Below are 18,262 nucleotides of genomic sequence, written 5' to 3' on the forward strand. Positions count from 1 at the left end.
CTCTGAGGTAAGGGGGCCCTCTGTGTGGACTCTGAGGTAAGGGGGCCCTCTGTGCGGACTCTGAGGTAAGGGGGCCCTCTGTGCGGACTCTGAGGTGAGGGGGCCCTCTGTGCGGACTCTGAGGTAAGGGGGCCCTCTGTGCGGACTCTGAGGTAAGGGGGCCCTCTGTGCGGACTCTGAGGTAAGGGGGCCCTCTGTGCGGACTCTGAGGTAAGGGGAGCCTCTGTGGGGACTCTGAGGTAAGGGGGCCCTCTGTGCGGACTCTGATGTAAGGGGGGCCTCTGTGTGGACTCTGAGGTAAGGGGAGCCTCTGTGCGGACTCTGATGTAAGGGGGGCCTCTGTGTGGACTCTGAGGTAAGGGGGCCCTCTGTGCGGACTCTGAGGTAAGGGGGCCCTCTGTGCGGACTCTGATGTAAAGGGGGCCTCTGTGCGGACTCTTGTGATCATGAAAAATCTTAGACTGTTTTCCTCGATCCATTACTTTTCCACACTCTATGGGCTACTTGACTGGACTTGCCCCCCAGGCCTAAGGCTGCCAGCCCTCCCCTAAGTGTATGTAGGACAGGACAGGTCAGTGTATGTAGGACAGGACAGCTTTTGTGAGATGTTCCTGGTCTGCAGTGGTCATAACCCACCAAAAGTGGTCCAAGTAAGAAAAACTGGCAAAAAAAGGACAGAGCCATGGGTGGCCAAGGGTTATTGATGCATTTATGTGAAGAGAAGGTTGGTCCAATAGAAGAGCTACTGGAGCTTAAATTACTAAAGAGACTAATACTGGTTCTGATAGAAAGCAGTGGCGGCTGGTGCTCAAAATTTTTGGGGGGGCGCAAACAAACTGAAAAAAAAATAACATCAATTGCAGCCACTGTGCCCATCAATTGCCGCCACTGTGCCATCAAACGCAGCCACTGTGCCATCAAACGCAGCCACTGTGCCCATCAATTGCCGCCAGTTTGCCCCATCAAATGCCGCCAGTTTGCCCCATCAAATGCAGCCAGTTTGACCCTCCGCCGGCACTTACCGTATTTATCGCGGTATAGCGCGCTCCTGCGTATACTGCGCACCCCTAAAATTGCCCCCGAAATTCCTGTAAAAAGAAATGTTATCTGATTTTATTACTTACAGTTTTGGTGTCTTCCCAGTGTCCATTGTCCGGTCCGGCGTCCGTCTGCGGCCTCTGTGGTGTCCTCCCGGCTTCTCCAGCGCGCGCCTCAAGTCGAGTCCCCGCTTCCCGCGCTCAGTTCGAACGCCTCGGCCGACATATACCGAGTGCAGTACACTCGGGTACATTTGTCAAGGCTCGGCTTCGCTCGCGCTCACGCTCACGCTCTGTGACGTTTATGCGTGAGCATGAGCGAAGCCGAGCCAAGCCGAATGTACCCGAGTGTACTGCACTCGGTATATGTCGGCGCAGGATTTCAAACTAAGCGCGGGAAGTGGCTATCGGCGTATATCGCGCACCCACGATTTTCCCCTTATTTTAAGGGGAAAAAAGTGCGCGATATACGCCGATAAATATGGTACCTTTCTCGGGTCAGCGCCATCCTCCACACTCCCTCAGAGTCCTCGATGTCTTCTCCCGTCCTCCTTATGTCAGAGATGCTATGATTGGGCACCTAATCGGCGTCCAATCACAGCGCATGTCGCTTCAGCCAATCAGGTGACCGGTAACCAGAACCTGGCTGAGAGGTGGGTCAGTGTTAGGGAAGCGATTCCCTAACACATCACTGTTTAAACAGGGAACGCACAGCAGTGCGCACACTGTTTAACAATTTGGAAGCCGATTAGAGTCCACAGGCTCTAATCAGGAAGCTGATGGCTCTAGTCAGGCACTTCCAAAACACCCCCACCACTGTAATTCAGATGGCCAGCGCTGGGGCCAGGCACCTGAATAGGGGGCGGCAGCGGCGACAATGGAAAGATTCATGCAATGCATGAATCTATCTTTTGGAGATTGACGGGTGCAGGAGAGAGGGAGCGGCGCTCCTGCGCCCACTATGGACGCAACGCCACTGATAGAAAGGTGTCTGAACAGTGCTTTGCAGTTTGTTGTGTATGGGGCTGAAGACCAGTCAGGGTGCTGTGTCCACAACCAAAAGAGCCTACAATGGGCACATAAGCATGAGAACTGGACCACAGAGCAGGGGAATAAGGTGTCCTGGTCTGATGAATCTATTTTCTTTTACATCATGTAGATGGCTGGGTGCGTGTGCGTCGCTTACTTGGGGAAGGATGAACTATGTACATACCTCCCAACTTTTTTGGATGGGAACGAGGGACACATATTAGCAAAAGTATGTAGGCATAGGACATATCTCCTGCTAAGCCCCCTTAAAGGAGAATTATAAAAAAAAAAGATTAGTTAAACCCCACAAGTGCTTTTTTTAACACTACTTTACATATATACTGGTGTTTAAAATTTTAAATGCAGAATATATAGAGAGAGAGAGAGAGAGAGAGAGAAATATATTTTAGTATACTAGTGCCCTCTAGTGGTTTCAAAATATATTAGCAGTGCAGTACGTCCTGAAAGGCGTCTCTCAAGACTTATGCTACAGTATCTCACAAAAGAGAGTACACCCCTCATATTTTTGTAAATATTTTATTATATCTTTTCATGAAGAAATAACACTTTGCTACAATGTTGTGTAGTCAGTGTACAGCTTGTATAACAGAGTAAATTTGCTGTCCCCTCAAAATAAATCAACACACAGCTATTAATGTCTAAATCACTGGCAACAAAAGTGAGTACACCCCTAAGTGAAAATGTCCAAATTGGGCCCAATTAGCAATTTCCCTCCCCGATGTCATGTGACGTGTTAGTTTTACAAGATCTCAGGTGTAAATGGGGAGCAGGTGTGTTAAATTTGGTGTTATCGCTCTCACTCTCTCATACTGGTCGCTGGAAGTTCAACATGGCACCTCATGGCAAAGAACTCTCTGAGGATCTGAAAAAAAGAATTGTTGCTCTACATAAAGATGGCCTAGGCTATAAAATTGCCAAGAACCTGAAACTGAGCTGTAGCATGGTGGCCAAGACCATACAGCGGTTTAACAGGACAGGATCCACTCAGAACAGGCCTCTCCATGGTCCACCAAAGAAGTTGAGTGCACATGCTCAGCGTCATATCCAGAGGTTGTTTTGGGGAAATAGATGTATGAGTGCTGCCAGCATTGCTGCAGAGGTTGAAGGGGTAGGGGGGTCAGCCTGTCAGTGCTCAGACCATACACCGCACACTGCATCAAATCGCTGTCCTCCCAGAAGGAAGCCTCTTCTAAAGATGATGCACAAGAAAGCCCACAAACAGTTTGCTGAAGACAAGCAGACTGAGGACATGGATTACTGGAACCATGTCCTGTGGTCTCATGAGACCAAGATAAACTTTATTGGTTCAGATAGTGTCAGGCGTGTGTGGGAGGAACCAGGTGAGGAGTACAAAGACAAGTGTGTGTTGTCTACAGTCAACCATGGTGGTGGGAGTGTCATGGTCTGGGGCTGCATGAGTGCTGCCGGTACTGGGGCGCTACAGATCATTGAGGAAACCATGAATGCCAACATGTACTGTGACATACTGAAGCAGAGCATGATCCCCTCCCTTCAGAGACTGGGCCGCAGGGCAGTATTCCAACATGATAGCGACCCCAAACACACCTCCAAGACGAACACTGCCTTGCTAAAGAAGCTGAGGGTAAAGGTGACTGGCCAAGCACGTCTCCAGACCTAAACCCTATTGAGCCTCTGTGGGGCTCCTCAAACGGAAGGTGAAGGAGCGCAAGGTCTCCAACATCCACCAGCTCCGTGATGTCATCATGGAGGAGTGGAAGAGGACTCCAGTGACAACCTGTGAAGCTCTAGTGACCTCCATGCCCAAGAGGGTCAAGGCAGTGCTGGAAAATAATGGCGGCCACACAAAATATTCACACTTTGGGCCCAATTTATACATTTTCACTTAGGGGTGTACTCACTTTTTTTGCCAGCGGTTTAGAACATTAATGGCTGTGTGTTGAGTTATTTTGAGGGGACAGCAAATTGACACTGTTATACAAGCTGTACACTCACTACTTTACATTGTATCAAAGTGTCATTTCTTCAGTGTTGTCACATGAAAAGGTAGAATAAAATGATTACAAAAATGTGAGGGGTGTGCTTACTTTTGTGAGATACTGTGTGTGTGTGTGTGTGTGTATATATATATATATATTTAGCTCAATCTTTTTCTTAGTGTCTGTGAATATTTTAATTTAGATTTTTTTTCATCTTTTTTTTTTTTGTTGTTAATAACTGTTTGTAGTTTTATTACTTCCTGCTTTTTGTATTGTACATGTTACATATGTTTTTTTCTTTACACAATAGGAGCTTCCAATGAAGATGACTCAGCCATTGCCAGGACAAAACAACCCAGGAAGTTCCATTCCAGCTCATTTCCCGCATTCTCATTCACCACTCCCGTCATGCACAATAACCCACCAGCTGAAGCCATTAAAAGTAAGTTGAAGAAATACATTATCAGTGTCATGGATTTTTATTAGGATACTTGTGTTGCAAAGACAGCGTGGCCCGGATTCACATACATCGGCGCATATTTATGCCGGCGTAGCGTATCGAATATACGCTACGCCGACGCAGCGCACAGAGGCAAGCACAGTATTCACAAAGCACTCGCCCCCAGTCGCTCTCAAATCTACGCTGGGTTTCCTCAGCCTAAGCCGGCGTAGGTGGAAGTGGGCGTGAGCCATGCTAATGAGGCGTGACCCCATGTAAATGAAGGACTGAGCGTCATATAACTTTACGAATAATGTACAGCTCATGCGCCGTCCCGTGGAGGTATCCCAGTGCGCATGCTCAGAATCACGTCGAAAAACAACTGCCTAAGATACGTCGAATCGCTGCCTACGACGTGAACGCAACCTACGCCTAGCCCTATTCACGTACTACGTAAACGACGTAAAATACGACGGTTGTGTTCCCTGGTCCATACCTTTGCATGACTTGCGCCTCCTATATGGGGAATAACTTTACGCCGGACGTACGACTTACCCAAAGCACGAATATTATGCGCCGGGCGCAAGTACGTTCGTGAATCGGCGTATCTCCCTCATTTGCATAGGTGCATAGGAAATCAATGGGAGTACCACTTGCGGGCAGCGTAACGCTATACACAGCTCGCCCCTGAACTCTGCAAGCTGTACACAGCACACCCCTGAACTCTTCACTCTGTACACAGCACGCCCCTGAACTCTGCAAGCTGTACACAGCACACCCCTGAACTCTTCACTCTGTACACAGCACGCCCCTGAACTCTGCACGCTGTACACAGCACGCCCCTGAACTCTTCACTCTGTACACAGCACGCCCCTGAACTCTGCACGCTGTACACAGCACGCGCCTGAACTCTTCACTCTGTACACAGCACGCCCCTGAACTCTTCACTCTGTACACAGCACGCCCCTGAACTCTGCACGCTGTACACAGCACGCCCCTGAACTCTTCACTCTGTACACAGCACGCCCCTGAACTCTTCACTCTGTACACAGCATGCCCCTGAACGCTGTACACAGCACGCCTCTGCTCTCTGTACACAGCACGCCCCTGAACTCTGCACTCTGTACACAGAGCACCCCTGAACGCCGCACTCTGTACACAGCACACCCCTAAAATCTGCACTATGTACACAGCACGCCCCTAAACTCTAGACTCTGTACATAGCGCACTCCTGAACTCTGCACTCTGTGCATAGAGCACCCCTTAACTCTGTATTCTGTGCATAGAGCACCCCTAAAACTTCACTTGGTATGTAGCACACCAGTAAACTTTGCACGCGGTATGTGATGCACTCTTGAACTTGGTAAGTAGTGCACGCCTAAAATCTGCACTCAGTACATAGAGCACCCCTGAACTCTACTCTCGGTACACAGCGAACCCCTGAACTCTGCACTCTGTACACAGATCACCCCTGAACTCTGTACACAGTGCACCCTGAATTCTGCACTCTGTACACAGCGCACACCTGAACTCTGCACACAGGGCACCCCTGAACTCTGCATTCTGAACACAGCGCACTCCTGAACTCTGCACTCCGTACACAGCACTCCTCTGCTCTCTGTACACAGCACACCCCTGAACTCTGCACACAGGGCACCCCTGAACTCTGCATTCTGAACACAGCGCACTCCTGAACTCTGCACTCTGTACATACCGGATCCCTGAGCTCCACACATAATGTATTCCTGGTATTTATGGCCCTTTTAGGATCCTCCCACTGTTAGTACAATTTGGCCACACCCATCATTTGATGCGGTTTAGTGGGGAGCAGAGCATGATTGAGTTCCTGTATCTACTCCTTGAGAAAAAAATGCCCTGAATAAATGTATATAGTCTTCCAGGTACAACCATAATGCTGATGCGGCCCATGATGAAATAGAGTTTGCCCCCCCTGCCCTTAAAGCTGACTGCCAATCCGCCTTCACATTAGGGCAGAGTATTAATAATTGAAAATCAACGTATCTCTTTTATTGTTTTCTCTCAGCAGGCTCCGGAATATTTTTCTACACTCTTATTATTGGTTTACTCTGCATAGTATCGGTTTTAATCGTCACGATTGTTCTGATTGCCAGAAGAAAGAAAACGAAGAGTAAGTTGCTGTAAAAATGCTGTAGATGTCATGCATGAAAAACAAAAGAGGCAGTAACAGTGTTTAACCACTTCCATACCGGGCACTTACGCACCTTCCTGCCCAAGCCAATTTTCAGCTTTCAGCGCTGTCGCACTTTGAATGACAATTGCGCGGTCATGCTACACTGTACCCAAACAATTTTTTTATCATTTTTTTCCCACAAATAGAGCTTTCTTTTGGTGGTATTTGATCACCTCTGCGATTTTTATTTTTTGCGCAACAACTAAAAAAAGACTGAAAATTAACAAAAAAAGTTTTTATTTTTTTCTGTTATTTTTTTGTGAATAAGTAAGTTTTCTTGTTCGTTTATGGGCACCGGTGAGGCGGCACTGATTGGCACCGGTGAGGCGGCACTAATGGGCACTGATAGGCGGCACTGATGGACACTGATAGGCGGCACTGGTATGCGGCACTGATGGACACTCATAGGCGGCACTGATGGGCACTCATAGGCGGCACTGATGGGCACTCATAGGCGGCACTGATGGGCACTCATGGGTGGCACTGATGGGTACTGATGGGTGGCACAGATGGGCACTGATAGGTGGGCACTGGGCATGGATGGGCACTGAGAGGTGGCACTGATGGACACTGAGGGGTGGCACTGATGGACACTGAGGGGTGGCACTGATGGCATTGCTGGGCATCACTTGTGCCCATGTTGCCAGTCAGTGCCCATTTGTGGGCACTGATTGGCATCTTTCTCATGTATTTTTATTTTTTACTGCCCCCCTTCCCTGGTGGTCCAGTGGGGGCTTCCCTGGTGGTCCAGTGTGGGCATCCGAGGGGGGGCTGCACTGTTAAATTATCAGGGCAAACCTCCCCTGTCAGGAGAGCCGCCGATCGGCTCTCCTCTACCTCGCGTCTGTCAGACGCGAGTGAGGAAGAGCCATCAACGGCTCTTCCTGTTTACATCGTGATCAGCCGTGATTGGACACGGCTGATCACGTGGTAAAGAGCCTCCGCCAGAGGCTCTTTACTGAGATCGGAGATGCAGGGTGTCAGACTGACACCCCGCATCGCCGATCGCCGCGCTGCGAGCCCCCGCGGGCGCGCGCCGGCATGAAATCCTGCAGGACGTCAATAGACGTCCAGTCAGGATTTCACAACCACTTCCCGGACGTCAATTGTATATTGACCGGGCGGGGAGTGGTTAAATAAGAAAAAGTAGTGATGTGTGTCCCAGTAACGACCTTTACATTGTGGGCATAACAGACCCCATTTATGAATAGGATTTATGGTTTTCTGCACATGCTGGTAAACATCACGGATGTGGAATTCAGGTGTCAAACTGCGTTTCTTTAGATGTGACTTTTCCTTCATAATGTATCTTCGGAGTGTACTATTTGCTTATTGTTTGCCTGTTCCTGTTTATGTAGTACAAGACACATTGTGAAGGCCGTTGCTTTATGAAGGATAACAATATATAGAAAGTACTGGAGAAGGGGCTAGAACAACATTGATGACATAAACATTATTTTACTAATGTTAAACAGAGTAAACAAATGCTAACTCTTGTAAACAAATAGACAAAATTGTCACAACATGATAAAGAACAATATAGGACGTAGGGAACTAAATGAAGCTTTATAATTGCCTATTGACTCGACGTGTTTCGCTAATTGCTTCTTCAGGAGCTGTTAGGCATGTATTTGCTAAAAAAAAAAAAAAAAAAAAGAAATATAAGATAACAATGCAGAAATAACAGTTTAATACAAAGCATATAAAACATATCATAATATACAATTGAATATAAGTAGATTTTTAATTAAACAATGCAAAACATACAGGGCATATTAACACGCCTATTCAATGAACTATGGTGAAACTTTCCTATTGTAATGTGCAGCTGTATAAAAACTCACCAAATCATAAGGATTACAAAACAGCTAATTAAAATCCTGTATATTCAGGTGAGAGGAGCAGAAAAGTAGATGCATCCAATCCAACAATGGGGATCGCAGGGTGGGCATCAAAGAAAAACGATATCACTCCTAAATAAGTATAACTATACAGCAATGAGGGTTAACCCTCCAAAAATGTTGCTGATATACCTCCAAAAAATGACATAAAAATAATTTATGAGAAGTAGTGGTAGCGTCATGTCCTCCTATGGGGGGATTGTACGGACGTGTGGGGTGACGCCCCTCATGGGGGGCTTTCGATGATTTAAGTTTTTGTCCTTCCCGCCTTGGTGGGCACCATTTTTACCACTTTTTGCCCTGTCCCCTCTTCCCCCATTGCCCCCTTCTGCCCCCCCTCTGTAGTGTCCTCTGCCCCTCTCCCCCCTCCCCCTCTATAGTGTCCTCTGCCCCCTCCCCCTATAGTAGTGTCCTGTGTCCTCTGCCACCTTCACATCACCCCGTTCACTGCCCCTCTCACCCTCCCCCCACTGTAGTGTCCTCTGCCCCTCTCACCCTCCACCCACTGTAGTGTCCTCTGCCCCTCTCACCCTCCCCCCACTGTAATGTCCTCTGCTTCCCTTCACATCACCTTCCCACAGTAGTAATGTCTGCCCCTCTGCCCCCCCCCCCACTGTAGTGTCCTCTGCCCCCTTTACGTCACCCACCCACTGTAGTGTTCTCTGCCCTTCTTTTCCCCCCCTCCACCACTGTAGTTTTCTCAGCCCCTCCCCCGCTGTGTCCTGTACCCCCATCACCCAAAGTAGTGTCCTCTGCCCCCTGTTCACATCACCCCCCACCCTTACTGTAGTGTCTTCTGCCACTCTCCCCCTCACCCCCACCCACTGTAGTGTTCTCTGCCCTTCTACCCCCCTCATCCCCCCTCCCCCACTGTAGTTTCCTCAGCCCCTCCATCGCTGTGTCCTGTACCCCCCTCACCCAAAGTAGTGTCCTCTGCCCCCATTCACATCACCCCCCACCCTTACTGTAGTGTCCTCTGCCACTCTCGCCCCTCACCCACTATAGTGTCCTCCGTCCCCCTTCAACAGTGTCTCCTCTGTCCCCTTCACATCATCCCCCCCCCCCCCACATACACACAGCCCTGCCAGCATGTGTACAGCAGAGTGGGGATCAAGAGACGGCATAGTGCTGGATGAAAGGGCGGAGCGGGAGCTGCCAGAGTTAACATTTCATAGTTTAGCCAATCACTGAGGCAGCTCCCGCCCCCGCCCTCCATCCAGCACTATGCTGCCTCCCGCTCTCTTCTCTGTGGTGAACATGAGAGCGGCGGATGTTGGGGGGAGGCGCGGGTCAGCTCCTCGCGGTCAGTCACGATCAATGGCTTGCTGACCCCCAACATGCACTGTAGTCCCCCCTTTGTGAACAAGGCTTTAGAAGAGCCGCTGTTGTTACCCGCATCAAATCATTCATATTCAAGAGAACAAGACACTAAGAAATATACACTGTAACACAGTCTACAATTTGTAATAACAATTTCCTTTCCTTTTTTTTTTCTTCAGGTCATAACTACAACCTACCCACGTAAGTTCAAGAAAATGTATTTTTGTACTCTTAAAAGAAACTGGTGTGTCAGACACTTTTTTTTGATGAGCAGAATTTGCCAGAATTTGGGGTAGGGATAGAAAATTATGGTAATTCCTGGTGTTTTTTGTGTATGCACTGGGCTTAAATTCATTGCACTTTAATTTATTTATTTTTTTGAACTTTTTTTTACACATAAAGCAGAGTTCCTCACACAAGTAGAAGTTCCGCTTTAAGCACTCCTTACCCCCTTCTATGCCACATCTGTCATGCCATTTTTTGGGGGGGCAGGTACCTAGTTTTGACAGATACCCGCTTCCACTTCTGCTTGGGCCGCCTAGGCAGCCCGAGTTGAAGTTCTCCTCTCTCTGCAATCTTCTGGGACACGTCACAGGTCCCAGAAGATTGCCCGGCCATTGAGGAGGTGCAGAGCGCACCCGGCTGTGAAGCCGCAAGCTATCACAACCGGTTCCCACACTTGCAATGCCAGCGCCGGGGAGAGGAGAGGGAGTGAGTAGAGGACCGCCCAAAACACCAGGTGCTGTAGGACTGCGTGGGCTGGATTTTTTAGAGTATTCCTACTACAAGATGAGGCAAAATGCCCTGTCTCCTACCTGGCCGATTTACATCACCACGTTGCTCAAGCACAGAGTTCTCTTTAATCACTAAATACGCATGAAGGACAGAAGTAGGGATCACTGTGGTCTTGCTGGAGGAGGTTACAACATAAGTGTGCTTGAGCCTGGCTCGATTTAAGCGCAGGCCAAAAAGGGAGTGGGAGCCATCTCCGGAGGGGGTCTATTCCACATTTCAGAGCTCTTACTGTGAAGAAGCCTTTCTGTATTTTGAGATTAAGGCTGGGATCACACCTACACAAATTGGAATTGAAATTCCCCACACATCCAGTTCGCATGGTAGGAGATTGTGACTGGCTCTCTATGGAGCCAGTTCACATATGTCCGCTGAGGCTCCGGTGCAAATTTGCATCTGGGTCCTGTGCGTATATTGGTCAATTCCAGGTTCAAATTCAGCCCAAAAATTCAGGCTGAAATCGGACCTGAAATGGTGAACAGGGACGCACCAGATCCCTGCTGTGAGCCGTATCCGGCAATAGTGTGAACCCAGCCTAAATCTCTTTTCCTCGAGCTGTAAAGAGTGCCCCCTTGTCCTCTATGAAGACCTTAAAGTGAATAATGCCACACCAAGTTCACTATATGGACCCCTTATATATTTGTACATGTTCATCCCCCCCTTAATCTCCTCTTTTCAAGAGTGAATAAATTCAGTTCCTCTAATCTTTCCTCATAGCTGAGCTCCTCCATGCCTCTTATCAGTTTGGTTGCCCTTCTCTGCACTTTCTCCAGTTCCCTGATATCCTTTTTGAGAACTGGGGCCCAAAACTGAACTGCATATTCCAGATGAGGTCTTACTAATGATTTGTACAGGGGGGCTAAATGATTTCTCTCTCTCTGGAGTCCATACCTCTCTTATACAAGAAAGGACTTTGCTCGCTTTGGAAACCGCAGCTTGGCATTGCATTCCATTATTGAGCTTATGATCTACCAAAACCCCCAGATCCTTCTCCACTACGGATCCCCCCAGATGTACTCCCCCTAGTATGTATGAAACATGCATATTCTTAGCCCCCAATTTCAGAATTTTACATTTATCATTAAACCTCATTTGCCACTTAATTGTCCAATTAGACAGAGCATTGAGGTCGGCTTGTAAATTGGAGACATCCTGTAAGGACGTTATTCCACTGCATAGCTTGGTGTCATCTGCAAACACAGAAATTGTACTTTTAATCCCAATATACTAATAGACCCAATATCATTTATAAAGATTAAAAAAGGTAAGGGTCCCAGCACTGAACATTGGGGTACACCACTGGTACAACGCTGTGTTTTGACAATGGTAGGGGACCGTGACATCCTGCTCTGGAAAAAACTCGAATTGGGCTGAGCACTGCCAAACCTTTCAGAGAAAGCCTTGTATTATGAATGACACAGGGTGCATGTGTTAGTAAAGGAAATTGTGTGTTTGGGCTACATTGATGGGCCCAAATTAACTATTTAAAGTGAAATGAAATCTGGATTTAGGCTTTAAGTTTTAAACAAGAACAAGAGAAGAGGAAATATTTTTCAATGGGGTTGACAATTGTCCAAGAGGGGACCTCTTCCACTTTAGAGAGATTTCTCCGGCCTACAATATATAAAATACAATATATAAATGCACAGCATTTCAGAATGTAATAGGAATGTATTTTTTTTAAATTTTGCATTCAGAAGTATATTTACATTTATATTTAAAATATATTTTAAAAAAACATTCTTGATCTATATTTTTCCCAAATATATTGACGTATATTTGAAATACTACAATTTTGGCCATATTCAATATATTTCAAAAATATATTTGTGAAAATAATATTGAATAAAATTTGAAATATATTTTGAAATGCAAATATATACATAAATACATAATAAATGTACTTCTGAATGCATTTAGAAATATATTTTTGCAGCCATAAATTTATTGCAAAGTGCATTTTGGAATGCATTGTGAATGTATTCAGACATATATGTGAAATGTACTTCTGAATGCATTTAGCAATATATTTCTGAATATATTCACAATGCATTCCAAAATGCACGTTGCAATATATTTAAGGTTGCAAAAATATATTGCTAAATGCATTCAGAAGTACATTTAACATATATTTATGAATATATTTGCAAAATATATTCACAAATATATTGAAATATATTTTTGAAATATATTAAATATGGTCAAAATTGTAGTATTTCAAATATATGTTAATATATTTGAGAAAAATATATTAAGAATGTTTTTTAAAATATATTTTTCTTCCACATGGGTCTTGATGTGCCTTCTGGACTGGAAGTGAAGGGATATCTCCCCAGTGGGACGCAGATGGTAGAAAAACACCAAAAAGGGGTTTTATCATTCCTAGCTCCATCCAAAATTTTGAAAAACTGTTTAGATTTAGGTATACTTTAGGAAGTTAACGTGGGCCTTGCAGAACAATGTAGGGCCGACATTTAGGGCCTTAGATCTCTAAGATTAAAATAAAAGTTAGATTTATACATACAGTGTCCCTTTCTTCAACATCTCTGGGTGTGATCTCACTGTCCTTCCGAGAGTCATTCCAGCCAGGTAATGGAGAGCAGGCAAAATCTCATGATAGGTCACCCAAGTACACTATATTGTCAAAAGTATTGGGACACCTGCCTTTACACGCACATGGCCATACAATTTTCTTGATCAATTTCTTTTAGATTTACCTTCAACTATGTAGTACAAGGGCCTGCCTGATTGCATACAAAATTGAAAGTGTTTAACTGTGACCTCATTTTATAAGGTTTTGGTAAATCTAAAGGAAAGTTGTAGATGAAAATTGTAAAATGTATGGCCAGTCTTAGTCCGTAGGGTTCAATATTGAGTTGGCCAACCCTTTGCAGCTATAACAGCTTCAACTCTTCTGGGAAGGCTGTCCACAAGGTTTAGGAGTGTGTCTATGGGAATGTTTGACCATTCTTCCAGAAGCGCATTTGTGAGGTCAAGTACTGATGTTGAATGAGAAGGCCTGGCTCCCAGTTTCTGCTCTAATTCATCCCAAAGGTGTTCTATTGAGTTGAGGTCAGGACTCTGTGCAGGCCAGTCAAGTTCCTCCACCCCAAACTCACTCATCTATGTCTTTATGGACCTTGCTTTGTGCACTGGTCCAAATCATTTGGTGGAGGAGAGATTGTGGTGTGGGGTTGTTTTTCAGGAGTTGGGTTTAGGCCCCTTAGTGACAGTAAAGGGAACTCTTAAGGCGTCGGCATACCAAGAAATTTTGAACAAATTCATGCTCCCAACATTGTGTTCACAGTTTGAGGACGACCCCTTCTTTTTCCAACATGGCTGCACACCAGTGCATAAAGCAAGGTCCATAAAGACATGAATGAGTGAGTTTGGGGTGGAGGAACTTGACTGGCCTTCACAGAGTCCTGACCTCAACCTAATAGAACACCTTTTGGATTAATTAGAGCGGAAACTGCAAGCCAGGCCTTCTCGCCCAACATCAGTGCCTGACCTCACGAATGCTCTTCTGGAAGAATGGTCAAACATTCCCATAGACACACTCCTAAACCTTGTGGACAGTCTTACCAGAAGAATTGAAGCTCTTATAGCTGGAAAGGGTGGGCCAACTCAATATTAAACCCTATGGACTAAGACTGAGATGCCATTAAAGTTATTGTGCATGTAAAGGCAGGTGTCCTAATACTTTTGACAATATAGGGCCAGATTTAGGTAGACTTACGACGGGCGTATCAGTAGATATGCCGTCGTAAGTCCGAATCCGCGCCGTCGCAACTTTAAGCATATGCTCAAACTGAGATACGCTTAAATGTTGCTAAGATACGGCCGGCGTAAGTCTCCTACACGGTCGTATCTTAACTGCATATTCACGCTGGCCGCTAGGGGCGTGTACGCTGATTTACGCCTAGAATATGTAAATCAGCTAGATACGCCTATTCACGAACGTACGCCCGGCCGTCGCAGTAAGGATACGCCATTTACGTAAGGGGTTTTCAGGCGTAAATATAAACCACCAATGTTAAGTATGGATGTCGGAACCGCGTCGAATTTTTCAAATTTTACGTCGTTTGCGTAACTCGTCCATGAATGGGGCTGGCCGTAATTTATGTTCACGTCAAAAGCATTGACGATTTGCCGACGTCATTTGGAGCATGCGCACTGGGATACGTCCACGGACGGCGCATGCGCCGTTCGATCGAAACGTCATTTACGTGGGGTCACACTTAATATACATAAAACACGCCCACAGCTTCAACATTTGAATTAGTCGAGCTATAGCCGGCCCTAATACGCTACGCCGCCATAACTTCGGTGGCAAAATCTTTGAGAATACCATACTTCGCTTCTCAAAGTTACGGCGGCGTAGCGTATAGGAGATACGATACGCCCGCCTAAAGGTATGTGAATCTAGCCCATAGTGTATATTGCCACCGTGTCTTCTCGTTAGATATTTATTGCTCTTTATTCCAGGATCTAGCCAGGAGTGCTCTGTCATCCTCGTCTAGGTGCCTTTACAAGTGAATTTTTGGAACTGCTATCATTAGGTGATTTGTGACGGGGGAGAAATAACCTGGATGGTAAAAATGGACCTTGAATTTTATTGCAAGGTCCGCTTTAAAATAGGACGTACATTTTTGAGATTATTACATATTTATTGTATAATAGGAATACAAAAAAAATTACATGAAATATATTCTAAACCTTTTCTTTTTTTTTTCTGCAGTATGAACCAGCTGGCATTGAATTTAGAAGGACGTTCATGTGAAGCAGCATCAAATAGTTATGAGCCTGATTTTCCCGTGTCTCAGTATGAGCAGCTCCCAATGTGTTCTAATGAGTATGAGCAGCTTGTTCTGAAAAATCCAGAAGGAAATGACAGCCAGTGTCAAAGTTCAAAATGATGTGCACCATGCATCTTTGCTTAACCCAGAGCTCACCATGATTTGAAAAAAAAAAAAAGAATAACCATAATCGGCCTGGACATGAAAGAAAGGATTGTTGACTTCTGCAATGACTGCAGGTGATCCACAAAGCCACTTGTGATTGAGAAAGCATACCCATACACCAATCGTACCTACACTATATGGCCAAATGTATGTGGACCGCCTAACCACTAAATAATTGAGTTCAGGTGTTCCCAGTGGTTCTGTTAATGCTACAAAGACCCTTTAGACAATTGTGCTTTTCAAATACTGGGAAAACAGTTTGGTGAAGGCCCTTTCTGATTTTGCCCCTGTGTACAAAGCCAGCATTATCAAGACATGGTTTGACCAGTTGGGTGTGAAGGAACCTGAGTGTCCTGCACAGAGCCCTGACTTCAACCCTACTGAACGCCTTTGGGATCAGGTCTTCTCATCCAACTTCAGAACATAACCTCAACTCTACAAAACACCTTTGGGATCAGGTCTTCTCATCCAACTTCAGAACATAACCTCAACTCTACAAAACACCTTTGGTATCAGGTCATCTCACACAACTTTAGAACATGATCTCAACCCTACTGAACACCTTAGGGATTGGGTCTTCTCACCAAAAACCAGTACCTAACCTCAACCCTACTGAACACCTTTGAGATTGTCTCTTTTCATCCAACACCAGTACCTAACCTCAACCCTACTGAACAAGTTTGGGATCAAGTCTTCTCACCCAACATCAGTACCAGATCTCAACCCTACTAATATACTAATAGCCCTTGGACTCAGGTCTTCTCATCCAATTTCAGAACATAACCTCAACTCTACAAAACACCTTTGGAATCAGGTCATCTCACAACTTTAGAACCTGACCTCAACCCTACTGAACACCTTTGAGATTGTGTCTTTTCACCCAATATCAGGACCTAACCTCAACCCTACAGAACACCTTTGGGATCGGGTCTTCTCACCCAATATCGGTACCTAACCTCAACCCTACTGAACACCTTTGAGATTGTGTCCTTTCACCCAACATCAGTACCTAACCTCAACCCAACTGAACACCTTTGAGATTGTGTCTTTTCACCCAACATCAGTACCTAACCTCAACCCTACTGAACACCTTTGAGATCGTCTCTTTTCATCCAACACCAGTACCTAACCTCAACCCTACTGAACACCTTTGGGATCAAGTCTTCTCACCCAACATCAGTACCAGATCTCAACCCTACTAATAGCCCTTGGACTCAGGTCTTCTCATCCAACTTCAGAACATAACCTCAACTCTACAAAACACCTTTGGAATCAGGTCATCTCACACAACTTTAGAACATGACCTCAACCCTACTGAACACCTTTGAGAATTGTGTCTTTTCACCCAACACCAGTACCTAACCTCAACCCTACTGAACACCTTTGGGATCGGGTCTTCTCACCCAATATCGGTACCTAACCTCTACCCTACTGAACACCTTTGGGATCAGGTCTTCTCACCCAACATCAGTACCAGATCTCAACCCTACTAAATAACCTTTGGACTCCGATCTTCTCATCCAGCTTCAGAACCTAACCTCAGCTCTTCTGAACATCTATGGGATTGGGTCTTTTCACCCCATGCCTGTATCGAACCTCACAAGTATACACAAATCCCCACAGACACATTCCAAAATTTTGTGCAGAGCCTTTTCAGAAGAGTTGTGACTGCTGGATTTCCAGCAAGCTCATATATGTGTGATGGTCATGTGTCCATCAACGTTTGGCCATGTATTGTATGCTTTAATGAGCTATTGTTTACCATTGCTCCTCCTTGATGAAAAATTTAATTGTGATGCAAATTTTGATTCAAGTTTTTATTGCCAGTAATTTGCTGCATTGTATATGCCAACCAAAGCTTCTATCCCAGGAAATATTGCCACCGTGTCTTCTCGTTAGATATTTGCTGCTCTTTATTCCAGGATCTAGCCAGGAGTGCTCTGTCATCCTCGTCTACAAGTGAATTTTTGGAAATGTTGTGATAGTTAATAAGATGTTTATTTATAGACTGAGATTTAGGGGTCTCAAGCATTTGCACAGCCATCACGAAAAACCACCATAGTTTGCCTTCGCAGTAGCCTCCTGCAATCCCCTGTACAGCGGCAGTCGGGGGGGGGGGGGGGGGGGGGGGGGGGTCAGGACCAGGAATGCTGAATGCAAATGTATTGACAAGAAACATGTTGATAGGAGGAAATAACTTAGAGAGCAGAGAGTTGATCTCATTAGTCTGCTGCTGCTCCTTCACTGTCCAATCAGTAGACTAGGGATGCACAGAGGTGTACTCTTTAAGTGTAAGTGGTATGATCTACCTAGCTGTGCTGTGTGGGTCTCAGGACTTAAGCAAGAGAAATACAAATAGTTTGGAAAGAAAGAAAAACAGCCCCACACAGTATATGTATATTATCTACTGTATCGCCTGTGTACTGTGGGAGATCAGATATAGTGAATGCAGGGTCCTGGGTTTAGTTACATTTTAAGTCAACTATAACATGACAGTATTAATCCCAGTATACGTTTTAATTTGCTATTCCTTTTAAATTATAATTTTAAAAAAAATTGACAACTTTTTAAAATAGAAAATGCATATAT

The 18,262-nt window shown here is 45.5% G+C and overlaps 1 protein-coding gene across 8 annotated transcripts in view; it reads left to right on the top strand.

Moving 5' to 3' along the window:
* Positions 1-15,710, top strand: part of VSIG4 (V-set and immunoglobulin domain containing 4) — an 81,279-nt gene extending 65,569 nt beyond the window's left edge. For all 8 annotated transcript variants that reach the window (XM_040322917.1, XM_040322918.1, XM_040322925.1 and 5 more), the window contains 4 exons: positions 4,356-4,487; positions 6,529-6,633; positions 10,097-10,118; positions 15,451-15,710. In XM_040322917.1, the coding sequence (XP_040178851.1) occupies positions 4,356-4,487; positions 6,529-6,633; positions 10,097-10,118; positions 15,451-15,628 (437 nt within the window). In that variant the 3' untranslated portion in view covers positions 15,629-15,710. The remainder of the gene's footprint in view (positions 1-4,355; positions 4,488-6,528; positions 6,634-10,096; positions 10,119-15,450) is intronic.
* The last annotated feature ends 2,552 nt before the right edge of the window (positions 15,711-18,262 follow it).

This window comes from Rana temporaria, chromosome 9, assembly GCF_905171775.1.
Source record: "Rana temporaria chromosome 9, aRanTem1.1, whole genome shotgun sequence".
NCBI classification, from domain to species: domain Eukaryota; kingdom Metazoa; phylum Chordata; class Amphibia; order Anura; family Ranidae; genus Rana; species Rana temporaria.